Source organism: Vespula vulgaris, chromosome 20 (assembly GCF_905475345.1).
Source record: "Vespula vulgaris chromosome 20, iyVesVulg1.1, whole genome shotgun sequence".
In the NCBI taxonomy this organism is placed as follows: Eukaryota; Metazoa; Arthropoda; class Insecta; order Hymenoptera; family Vespidae; genus Vespula; species Vespula vulgaris.
Genome location: NC_066605.1, coordinates 1,904,962 through 1,917,500, shown reverse-complemented (window position 1 = coordinate 1,917,500; position 12,539 = coordinate 1,904,962). Strand labels below are relative to the sequence as shown.

Here is a 12,539-nt window from a genome sequence, read left to right as displayed (position 1 = left end):
GGACTTTACTCGAAATTCATGGTATTCTTTTGTGTCGCGTAATTGGGTCAAGTGGTTCATAAATATTTGATATTTAACAGCCGCACCCCTTACTTCTCTTTGCTTTCTTCCGCCACGTTGTTATTCTTTCGTGCTTACAAAAGATACCGAGAAAACTTCAACAATAAAAAAAAAAGAAAAGAATCATTGGAATAAACAAAATCTTAAATTACAATGACCGGCAAATGAATTCAGACGATTTCTTTTCGAATATCGTGATACTACGAACTTATTTTTTTAGGTATATATATATATATATATATATATATATATATATATATATATTGTTGTTGTTTTCTTTACATTATATCGTCTCTGTTATGTTTTATCTTAAAATTCCAAATTCGATCGGCGTTAAATTGATTTAAAAAAATGTTCTTTTACGGGACATCGTGATATCGTCACTTAGAATCATTTTTCAATATCAATTAATTTTTATTTTTTATATTTTATTTTGTTTTTTTGTTTGTTTGTTTTTTTTTCTTTATTTTATTTCATTTCGATCTTAAAATTCCACTTGAACGAATTCGTATTAAAGAAGGAAATTTTTTTTACAATGAGATACCGTGGTGTTATTATCGAGGAATGTTTTTTATTGTTATTTATTTATATTATTTTTTTTTTGTTTTCTCTATTTCGTTTTTTAAAATGGAAAAATTTAAACGAGCGAAAAAGTTTCTTGTACCTTTGAAAAACTTCTTGAACTACACGATACTACGAACTTATTCCTGTTATTGCACAAGGAACGTTCGTCGATATTTTTTTATTTTTTCTTATTTTCAATTTTTTTATTTCTTATATTTTGTCTTTCTCTTTATTGTTCTTAACGAGGTACTGCATCTTTCCACGTCCAAGACTATAGAGGATTATCTTTCTGACGCGTTCGTTTCATCGCACGATTAACTTCTCCTCGAGGAAAAGCCACGTTCCTTGTTTTCTTTCATAACAGAAACAGTCGATTCTTGGGATATGTCGTCTGGACTCGTAATCGATTCTCGATCGTTTCTTTTCGATCGAACGTGTCTCTTCGTCTTGTGAGAAAAGTTCTTCTATTTAGGTTTCTTATGTTTCTCTTTCCAGTTCGTAGGAATCGTTCGATCGAAGTAGAATTTTCTTTTTAATGTTTCGACTTCAAATCGTTCGTGTTTTTTCCATTACAATTTTTTTATTTTTCTTCTTTTATTTTTTTCTTAGAATACATTTTTAACTTTTCAATCAATTATAAATAGATCTTAGAAAATGATAGTACTTAAGGATATTAATCCAATTCGAAAGTCTTTTTATAGGAATGATCGATATTATTTTTTATATATCATGAAGTTCATCATAAATATTATTTTTTTATTAAAATTTTATCATCAATCATTTCTAAGAAAAATTTTACAGACATATGTATATATATAACAAAAATAACAATTATATATATATATATATATATATATATATATATATATATATCTTTAATCGCGATTAATAGATCATTTATATCTTATTTTAAATAAACAAAATAAAGTTTATGCGATTGCAAGAAAAATTCTAATAATTTCATCGCTGTTATGTCCTTATTACGAAAGACGAAACCTCTCTAGCTTTTGATCTTTCAGTTTCGTATATTGGCAATTAATTAATATATTTTTTATCTCTTATTTTTAAATAAACAAAATAAAATTTATTGCAAAATGTAATTATAACAACAATTTTTATGATTTCATTATAGTTGTTCCCTTATTATGAAAGAAAGACGAAAAATTCGATTTTAATAATTATTAACAAATTCGATTTTATTATAACAATGTTATTACATTGTTTAAATAAATAAAGAATAAATTACCCTTGAAAATGGTCTTGGTTTCAAGTCTCTACGACTTTTCGTTCGGGAGATATCGCTTCCGAAAGATTTTCATTCATAATTCATATGAAACATCTGTTCGTAGTAATAGTATAGTAATAGTAAATCGCTCAGCTGACATGCGTAAATTCTTGGAATTTATATAGGTCAGTGGGTCATTGAAGTAATTTGAATGAAATTATATAGGTCAGTGGGTCAATTTAAATTCTTTATTTAAACGAAAATATCTCCGGAACTAAAAGTCGTAGAAATTTGATTCAAAGACCATTTTCAAAGGTGAAATTTTTTATATTTTTTCAATCTATTGTTAATTGTTAATTAACAATTTGTTATAAACAATTTTTTTAAACAAATTCTTATCAACTAAATTTGTTATTTTTTCAACAAATAAAATTCAGATTGCGATTGATTCCTAATGTTCCTTAAATTCGATAAATAATTAATAAACAAATGCATTTTTCATTAAACAAATAATTTTTTTTTTACATTATTAATAACTACGGTTTTTATTTAAATGAGGATATCTCCGGAACTAAAAGTCGTAGAGATTTCATTCAAATACCATTTTCAAAGGCAGTATCTTTTATATTTTTTCAATCTATTCTTAATTGTTAATTAACAATTTGTTATAAATAATTTTTTTAAAAAAATTCTGATCAACTAAATTTGTTATTTTTTCAACAAATAAAATTCAGATTGCGATTGATTCGTAATGTTACTTAAATTCGATAAATAATTAATAAACAAATGTATTTTTCATTAAACAAATAATTTCTTTTTATATTATTAATAGCCACGTCCTTCATTTAAATGAGAATATCTCCGGAACTAAAAGTCGTAGAGATTTCATTCAAATACCATTTTCAAAGGCATTATCTTTTCTATTTTTTCAATCTATTCTTAATTGTTAATTAACAATTTGTTATACATAATTTTTATAAACAAATTCTTACCAAATTAAATTATCAATTTCTTATCAATATTTTACTCCTTTAATCATCAGTTATTTTATCAAATTTATTATTAATAGAAAATTTAGAAATACTTTTAGTTAATTTCATTATACATTCATAATACATATATGAATGGCCTGCAGAAAGTAAACAAAACCAAAACATAAGGATACCATTACAATGATATACTTCTATCTGTTTTGTTTTGATAACGTGATGAGACACGTTCGGTTCCAACTCGACCTTCTTGTTTCCGAAAAGTCATAGAAATGAGTAATACCTATGAGTCATTTATACCCAAAAGTTCTTGTAACAGTTTGGTACAAGCTCTCGTCCCGGCAAGACCTTCTCAACGTTATCATGTACGTTTAAATAATTTCCTCTTTTTATTCCTTAGATATATCTTTAAATTAATAAATTTCAATTCGTTATAACGTGTACACAATATATACGTATTAAAAATGATTTAAAGCTATATCGAAACGATACAGATGTGATAATAAAATCGTCTTAAAGGAAAATAGATAATACACAAGAGGGAAATAGAACAAAATTATTTCATTTAGATCACGTAGTACAGAATTTTTCAATTTTTATATCGGCATTTACCGTGATACAACTTTTATGGATCATTTGGCATAAAGAATAGGATAATATTAAATATCCATCTAGGTCAGAATCTTTTCTATTCCTCTTTCCTCTTTCTATTCTCCCTCTCTCTCTCTCTCTCTCTCTTTCTCTCTCTTTCTCTCTCTCTTTCTCTTTTTCATAGATGCAACAACAACGACGACAAAGAATACTCGCTAGTAGCCTGTGGCATTCGATCGTAACTTGTGTATATATACATATATACACACACATATATATATATATACAAACATATATACACAGACATATATATATCTCTATTTTCTGCCGCAGGATATCATATCTCATGGCCCAGGAATGGTGTTCCACATCGTAAACCTCATCGTGATGGTACTGATGCCGATGGTGGTCATCCACGTGAAGGATTCCGGATTCAGCCTGAGTAAGCGCCATTTTACGAATCGTTTCTCTTACGCGAATTTCACATCTTGGATATCTTTCGGGTGCCGGCTCAGCCACGTTAACGTTTCGGAACATTAGTCACGTTCTTACAAAAAATAAACGAATGTTATCGATAGAAAACGATGATCTTTACGGTTCAAGGTAAAACATCAAAGAGCAAAATAATATAAACGAGGAGGGTGGGAGGGATGAAAGAAAAAATAGAACACACGAAAGAAAAAGCAATTCGAGGATAAAATTTATTGAATATAGGTCGATCGTAAGTTATAATTAATTAACGTTAATAGGTAGAATTTATTTGATTTATTTATTTATTTATTTATCGATAATTTTATCTGAATTATTATTATTAATATTTAGTTGCATTGAATCGTTACTATGATTTTAACAAGCTCGAAGTTAAAGAATTTAAGATATATATTAATTTTTAAGAGTCGTACGAACGAATACGTTGCAGTTTGATTATTCTTTCGTATTATTATCGATCGTTTTAGGATATCTATCGTAATTTTATCGTTACTATAAGAAATTACGTGCGACGATTAAATAGTAGCGACGATTTAAGAGGGAGAAGAAGAAGAAGAAGAAAAGAAAAAAAGAAAGGAGAGAAGCCCGAAAGAAAAATTGAAATTTAATTCATTAGTTCTCGTAATTTCGAACGATTAATTTAATATTATTCATACGTCGTAAGTGTTCGACGCATTAACGATCACAAAAAGGTAGATCGTAATAAATAGAATTTATATATGAATTATCGAAATGAAATTTTATATCTTAATTAATATTACTGATATTCGTTGATGAATTATTAGAATGATATTAACGAAATCAAAGAACAACAATCGGCATAATAATATTATCTATAGTACTTACACGTATTAGTCATTATTGTGTAATATAAATGAATAACTTGTCGTTTATGGATTCGAAATCGTCATATTTTTAATTAAATAATACACACACACACACACATACATATGAACAACGACTTAGTAATACGAAAGGAGAAAGAATAACACAAAATATAAACAATAATAAATATAGCATATATAACACAAAATACAATGGACATTAATACGGAAGGTATCAAATTTGTATCACATGATCGATCGATCGATCGATCTTTATTAATCGGTACGATAACGATCAATATTCTAAAAGTTAAAATTTATTCCTGAGCTATCGATGATACCTTATCTTAATTATACATATATACACACTCACACACACATATATACACACATATGTATACATGTAGATATACATAACACGTCAACGAATAAGTATTGGCAGGCAATATACATCTATTGCGGTAACGTAACGAAACAAACGTGGCCCCTACGCGGAGATCGCTTTTGCAGTGTGGCGTTCGTTTGAATTATGCGTCAGGCCGTAGCTTTACGCTTACACATTGCGCCAGCCAGCTCTGCTCGGCTCGGCTCGATTTCATCGACAATTTGAACAAATTACTAGGGTGACTAATTTTCCACGAAGGCCATAATGCGAAGGCCTTGCCACGCGAGATCGGATAGACCCTTTCCAATAATTAGTTGCGTTTTCCCTTACGCGAAATTGGTGTCCGATAACATAATTAATGATTCGCTACTATCCAGTAATACTGTTTGCGCGAATGGCATTTAATTTGTTCGAATATACATACATACGTATTTCTGTGAGATCACAAAGTATTATATTGTATGTATGTATGTATGTATATGTGTGTGTGAGTGAAGTGAAAGAGAGATAGAGAGATAAAGAGAGAGAGAAAGAGAATGAGATAGAGATAGAATATATATATATATATATATATATATATATATATATATATATATATATGTATATAGGTATACGGAACGGTTTACGAACAAAATTGGAATTTTTCTGTCGAATTTCTCGACAAATTCAATTTTTCTATCCGAAGGTAATTTCGTGGGACGATAAATCTTATGAAAGCGCGAGTCCCGTTCGTTCGTTCGTTCGTTCGTTCGTTCGTTATCATCAAAAATGGCGTCGGATAATAAGGAAAAATAATGTTGGGTTCGTCAAAAGGGAGAGAGAAATAGAGAACTAGAGAGAGAGAGAGAGATGTAGAGTGTAGTTCAGTAATACGATTTACATTTGTGTAACGACGTAACGAGCCAGAGAGAGATGGTCTACATCTCGTTGGCGTTATGTCAGTCGAGGGAGTCGTAAACTCGTATTGAATTTACGCGGCTTTGTTCCACGTTTATCAGCTCTCTCGTAGATGGACTTTCGTGCGAAAAATTCTATTCGAGAGCAATACGCGAACGTTTTGCGTCGGTGTTGAAGCGACGAGTTAGAGAGAGAGAGAGAGAGAGATAGAGAGGGGGGAAACGGAAATGGTATGAGTATGAGCGAGAGAGAGAGAAAGAAGAGAGAGAGAGAGAGAGAGAAAGAGAGAAAGAGAGGGAAGGTGTCATTGAGTTTACATGCAAATGCAATTACTTCGTCCTCTCGTTGATCTACGATTTGACAAGTGATCGAACGAACCGTCGCATCGCGTTAGACGGAAAACGCACAGCGAAACTGGCCCCAGAGTTTCTATCATCTCGTTTTGGCATAGCGTTCTCTTCAAATTCGACTCCTACACACACATACTACACTCTCTGTCTCTATCTACCCTCTGTCTGTCTCTCTGTCTCTCTTTCTCTTTCTCTCTCTCTCTCTCTCTCTCTCTCTCTCTGTCTCTCTCTCTTTCTCTCTCTTTGTTTTTTTGTTTTGTTTTTCTATTCTCGTTGACCGCTTCGCCATTGCTCGGCGATTAAGAGCCGAACGAGCATCACACTCAACATTTTTTCGAATTGTTTTGTCCCATATCGAGTTTGCTTTCGATTATTCGAAAAAACAAGAAGACAAGGAAAAAAACGAATGGTATATCTATCTAATCAATTTGGATCTTCTAATGGTTTATCGAATTATTGGTTTTATTGTTATTATTATTATGATTATTATTATTATTATTGTTATTGTTATTATTATGTTCATTGTTACGGTTATTGTTATAGTTGCATATAGTTATTTTATTTGAAGTTCAATTGAAGTAATTGTTCCTTCTGATGGAATTTTGAGTGGTATGTGACAAGTGGTTTTTTCTTTTTTTTTGATGGGAAATGGTAAATGATTTACCATTTCTAATTTGATGTTAGATTTCAGTACGATTAAAAATTCATTTTGCAAAATAAATAGAATTATAGGTAAATGTTTTCGCCCTATATGTTTGAAGAAAATATATTTGTTTAATCGGACATAAATGTTATAAAAAAAAAATGCTTTAGATTTAATGACAAATTAAGAACAAAAAAGTAAAAAAAAAAGAATCGAGCTATCTAAGTGCAATGATATACGAGAAAAGGGAAAGAAGAATCATAAAATAATGAATACGTCGGTATAGTGCGTTAGAAAAAATTGTTCACGAACAATTACGTTCATATAGAAATTATCTCGAATTGCAATTTTACCAATATAAAAATTATTTTAATTATTTTCCTTAATTTCATTAAAATAAATGATTACTTTATTGACACGTTCAGTATTATTATATTATAAATTTCTATTTTATATCTCTACTATTATAAATTATATTAGACGATACGTTCCATGAGCAATTATCATTTCAATGAGAGTGACATAAAACGATACTCGCAGTGTGATGAGTTAGTTCTCTAAAAAGACTGGTAATAAAGTTAAAGTTCGATACGCTTTTACGACTGACGCCGTCGCTTCGTGGCTCCTTCTGATTTGTCGAGATTTCATTGGTCCAAAGAAGACCAAGAGAAAGAGAAAGGGAACGAGGTTGTAGGAGAAAGAGAGAGAGAGAGAGAGAGAGAGAGAGAGAGAGAGAGAGAGAGAGCAAGAAAAAAAAAGAGAAAGATAGAAGAAGCTTTTAACATCGATAAACGTAATTCGAAAGAGTACTGCACTATAATTTCAATATGATTATTATTAATATTAATATTATCGATCGATTCGCTTTTTTTTCTATTTAATAGAAAGTTCACAAAGAGAGAAGCTATTTTTTTTTCTTTTTTTTCCCTTTTATTTTATTTTATTTTTCTTTTTTTTTTTTTTTGAAGAGCTTTAAAAGTTCTATCCTCTTTGTCCAACCACGAAGAGGTCGCGTTAAGGTCGAACTCTTTTTCGAAGGTTGAACGAAAGGGTAGAAAAAAGGGGAATGAGAGATAGAGATAGAAAATAAGAGAGAAAGAAAAAAAGTCGAGAAAGAAAAAGTTTACAGATCACAACATACGCAAAGTGGAGATTCGGTAGGACTGCTAAGGTATATCCGGTTGTGTAAGCGCTTCTTAAAAGTTCCAAAGTCTTTGGGAGTGTATCTCGAGTTGAGTCCGTCGAGAGAGTGGATGCGATCTTTTCCTTCCCCCTTTTCTCTTAACTTTCTCTCTCTCTCTCTCTCTCTCTCTCTCTGTCTCTATCTATCTTTTCGTTATTCACCTTGCTTTACCGTGAGAACCAAGATCTTTCAACATGCGAAACGACTCACGTGTAAGAGAGTGCATACTCCAAACTGTGCTCGCGTTCGCGTAAACATCGAGATATTTCTCTCTCTCTCTCTCTCTCTTCCTTTTTTTTCTTTCTCTTTTCTCTCTCTCTCTCTCTCTCTCTCTCTCTCTCTCTCTCTCTCTTTCTCTCTCTCGATATCTTTACGAAGCAACGGTTTGCTTCCAAGTGAATATCCTATCCGTGATATTTATCGGTAAGAAAATTTTAAAAAGTAAAGGAAAAACAAGAAAACGAAGAGGGAAATATATCGTGAAAAGATTTTTTTTTTTTTCTTAATCTTGTTTAACTCTTTTGTGCATTGTAATTATTCGTAAATTTCGAGTCGACAGTTTTTTAGCAGATTGTAACGATGCAGTCTGGAAGAAATAATTTAGCCTAAAAAATTTCGATCAAGAATGACTGAATTTTTTAATATTATGTTAAATAATATTACAAACATAATATGTTTTTCTTGACGGTTTTTTGTTTCCTCTTTCGTCTCGAGTTTATTTTATTATTAACTGAATTAAATGTCACGTCAGCCGTAACTTTATTCATGGTCCAAAGGGTTAAAATTATAATGCAGTGGAATCGTTTGAAATTTAATCCCTTAATCGTAGACGTAAACGTAAACGTGCTCCTCGATTTATTAGTTTTTTTTTTTGCACTATAATAATTATTTTCGTATATTCACAATGCACTTATATCACGAGCGCGGTTAGAAAAAAAAAAAATAATTTTTTCAAATCAAAAGCTTTTTTCCTCTACTATATATATTAATTAATTAACTAATTGTATAAATGAAGATGAAGAGTGCGAACGTTGGAAATAATTCGAAGAGTTATACTAACTAAAAAAAAAAGAAAAAAGAAAAAATATACGATTGTAACTTCAGTGCGATGAAAACTCATCGTAGCATCGTAGAACGGTGGTTAAAGCGATCATTATATCGCATAAATGCAGCGACCAACTCTCATAACGCGGAAATTAGAATCATCGTACTTTCATCTTTTCATTTAAAACAAAATCATATAAATATCTATTCAAAAAAATAAAAAAAAAGAACAAAAAAGAGAAAAGAAGACAAATTATAACGACGGACAAACGACTCGTTGGATCGAGCACATACATACATACATACATATTATATACACATATATACCTATCATATTATTGAATAATCCATCTTCTTTCGATAATTACCATTATTACGAAGATCCATCTACGTAGGAAATGGTTTCGTTCGGCCTTTTTCAATTCCCGCATATCCCTATCCCTTTTCAATTGAAGTTTCGAGATCGAGAGTGGTCGAACTTTCGAAGGTGGGATGAGATGGTGTGAGGAGGGAAGAAGGGTGGGAGGTTTGGGACGAAAAAAGCGGCACGGCGAGGATCGACGTTTTAATTCTCGCACTCGTACACACTCTCGGCTGTCGTGTCGTCACAATAACGGGCGTAAAACACGCGAAATAGTCACAAACGTGGCCCGACAGACAGACCGAAAAAGAGAGACAGAGAGAGAAAGGGAGAGAGAGAGAGAGAGAGACAGAGAGAGGTTTCGGAAGAGATAGCAAGAGTGGTGTTGAGGGGCTAACGGTACGAGGAGAAGGGGAATAGTCGTTGAAGAGGAGTGGGGGAGAGGAGGGGGTTTGAAACGGTCGTAAAACTCGTACTCCGACTGTCGTAATTACGAACGCAGGACGAAAGCATTGACGAGCGTTCAACGTTGAATTCCCATTCGCTTGGACCCATCCACCTGTATTCCTGTGTGCCACTGCGAATTTCCGTGTCTTTTTTGTTCCCACCCAATCCTCCCCCACTCCAGTCCCACCCCTCACCCACCTCTCCCTTTTTTATTTTCTTCTTTTCGCGTGTGCGTATTTTTTTCTGTTTTTCTCTCTCTTTCTCTCTATCTCTCTCTCTCTCTCTTTTTATTTTTCTTTTTCTTTTTCTTTTTATTTATTCTCTTTTTTTGGCTCTCCGTTGTATTCGAAATGCGACACCCGGTAGAAACGTGACGTAGCACTGATATCGACCTATGCTCTGTCTCTCTCTTTCTCTATCTCTGTCTCTGTCTCTCTCTATCCTTTCATCGCCTTTAGGCATCCACTACTACTATTACTACTACTACTACTACTACTATTACTACTATTACTACTACTACTGCTGCAGTCTCTCTCTCTCTCTCTCTCTCTCTCTCTCTCTGTCTCTCTCCCTCCCTTTCTCTTTATTTCCCTCCCGTCATTCACGCTGCAGGTTCCCGCAAATGCAATAAAAGGCGTCGAGTGTTTACCCCTCTGCTAAGTGGTGCTCGGTATCATATTGTTGTATGGAGTGGATTCTCGTCTTTGAGACCATGGTTTCATAGAAGTGCGAATCTATGTGTGTGCTAGCAGGATCGCTGCCAAATCAGGTTCCATTGTGCATTCTTCGAGCGTCGGCTCGCGTCGCATGGAATGAAAGGGTACTTGCAGCCGCATCTCCCAACTCACCACCTCCTTGATATTTCCCCCCTTTGCCACCCTCTTCCTCCTCCCTTACCTCCCACTCATACTCATCTTTCTGCTTCTTCTTTTTCTCCTCTTTCTCTTCCTCTTCTTCTCATTTTTTCTCTTTCTCTCTCTTTCTCTCTCTATACTCTTCTGTTGGGTCATCAGATTTGTCCTTTTTTGTTCTATAAGAAGAAGACGATTTATGGCTGTGAATGAATGGGTGCTTTATTAACACGTTGAATAATGGATCAATGGGCTGGTTCGTTTTACAATTAGTTCGTTTGTTCGTATTTTCTTCTTTGTTTTTTAATTATAATTGTTTCTTTTCTTCCTCTCTTTTTAATGATATCGATAACAAGATTCAGATCTGTAATAGTTACTTACATCGCGTATAGAAATTTGTTTAAAAGTCAAACGGACTCAATAAGGAATAGTTAAATAAGGTTTAAGGTATGAAAGTATTTTTAATTTAATTGACTGTAATTACGATGAGTAGGATTGAAATTTATTTCGGATGGAATTTAAATATTTATATGTAGTATCTAAATCAATGAACGAATTTGATGTTATTCGCGTTTAATCGTTATCTAATTAAGTAGCATTAGTATCGTCAAAGATAATTAATATTAGTATACGGATATACATGCATATATATATATATATAGAGAGAGAGAGAGAGAGAGAGATCGTTTAAAATAAAAAGATATTAAAAATATAGAGATTTATTATTATTATTATTATTATTATTATTATTATTATTATTATTATTATCATATCATACTCTGATTTTCATATCTAATCTATAGAAATTGCAATTCGAAATATACTTGCTATAAATCAATGTATTTTTATTTCATTTTACTTTCTTTTTTTTTCTTTTTCTTCGTCGAAATAAAACAATTTCAATTAGCAGACAACTCAATCGAAGGGTTTCAAATTAATCCTTGTAATGAAAAATCTTTCGAGAACAGATACTTCCGATCGTAAACCGTGGATAAGCAGCAAAAGAAGCGTTATCATCGTCGTAATCCTAGACGCATCGTCTACTCGAAAGGAATCTAAATCTGATCCGACACTGCTTTGTCCCAAGCTACCGGAGTTCGTCGGTGCCTAAATCAACAGAGTAGTCTCCCTTTCGTCTATAACTCTATCCTTTCTGTCTTCGTCCTTCGTAGACAGACAGAAAGATAGACAGACAGACTGAAACAAATAGAAAGAGAAAGAGGATGAACGGAATGTCTGGACGTGCGATTTGTAATTCCGAGGGAACTCATCGTTTGAGAACTCTTCGAAGGACTTGCATAATTTGTAATTCCAAAGAATACGAAAGAATACGGGAAGAGAGTATCTACTAAAAAAAGAGAGAAAGAGAGAAAGAAAGAAAGAAAGAAAGAAAGAAAGGAATATGACTCTGGTAGAAGCACGAACGGGTGAAAAAAAAATAAAGGAAAGAAAAAGACAGAAAAGATATAGAGAAAGTAAGAAGAGAGAGTGATAGAAAGAGAGAGAGAGAGAGAGAGAGAGAGAGAGAGAGAGAGAGAGAGAGAAAGAAAGAGAGAAGAAAAGAGACGAAAGAAGGTATAGTAGGTGCAAGAATTCATTCCACTAGGGGGAACCCCAGCCAATCCCATTCCTTCAT

At 32.5% G+C, this 12,539-nt stretch overlaps 1 protein-coding gene across 7 annotated transcripts in view; it reads left to right on the top strand.

Annotated features, from left to right (window-relative positions):
* Positions 1-12,539, top strand: part of LOC127071053 (diacylglycerol O-acyltransferase 1) — a 135,621-nt gene that overhangs the window by 64,354 nt on the left and 58,728 nt on the right. For all 7 annotated transcript variants that reach the window (XM_051009868.1, XM_051009870.1, XM_051009864.1 and 4 more), the window contains one exon: positions 3,763-3,871. In XM_051009868.1, the coding sequence (XP_050865825.1) occupies positions 3,763-3,871 (109 nt within the window). The remainder of the gene's footprint in view (positions 1-3,762; positions 3,872-12,539) is intronic.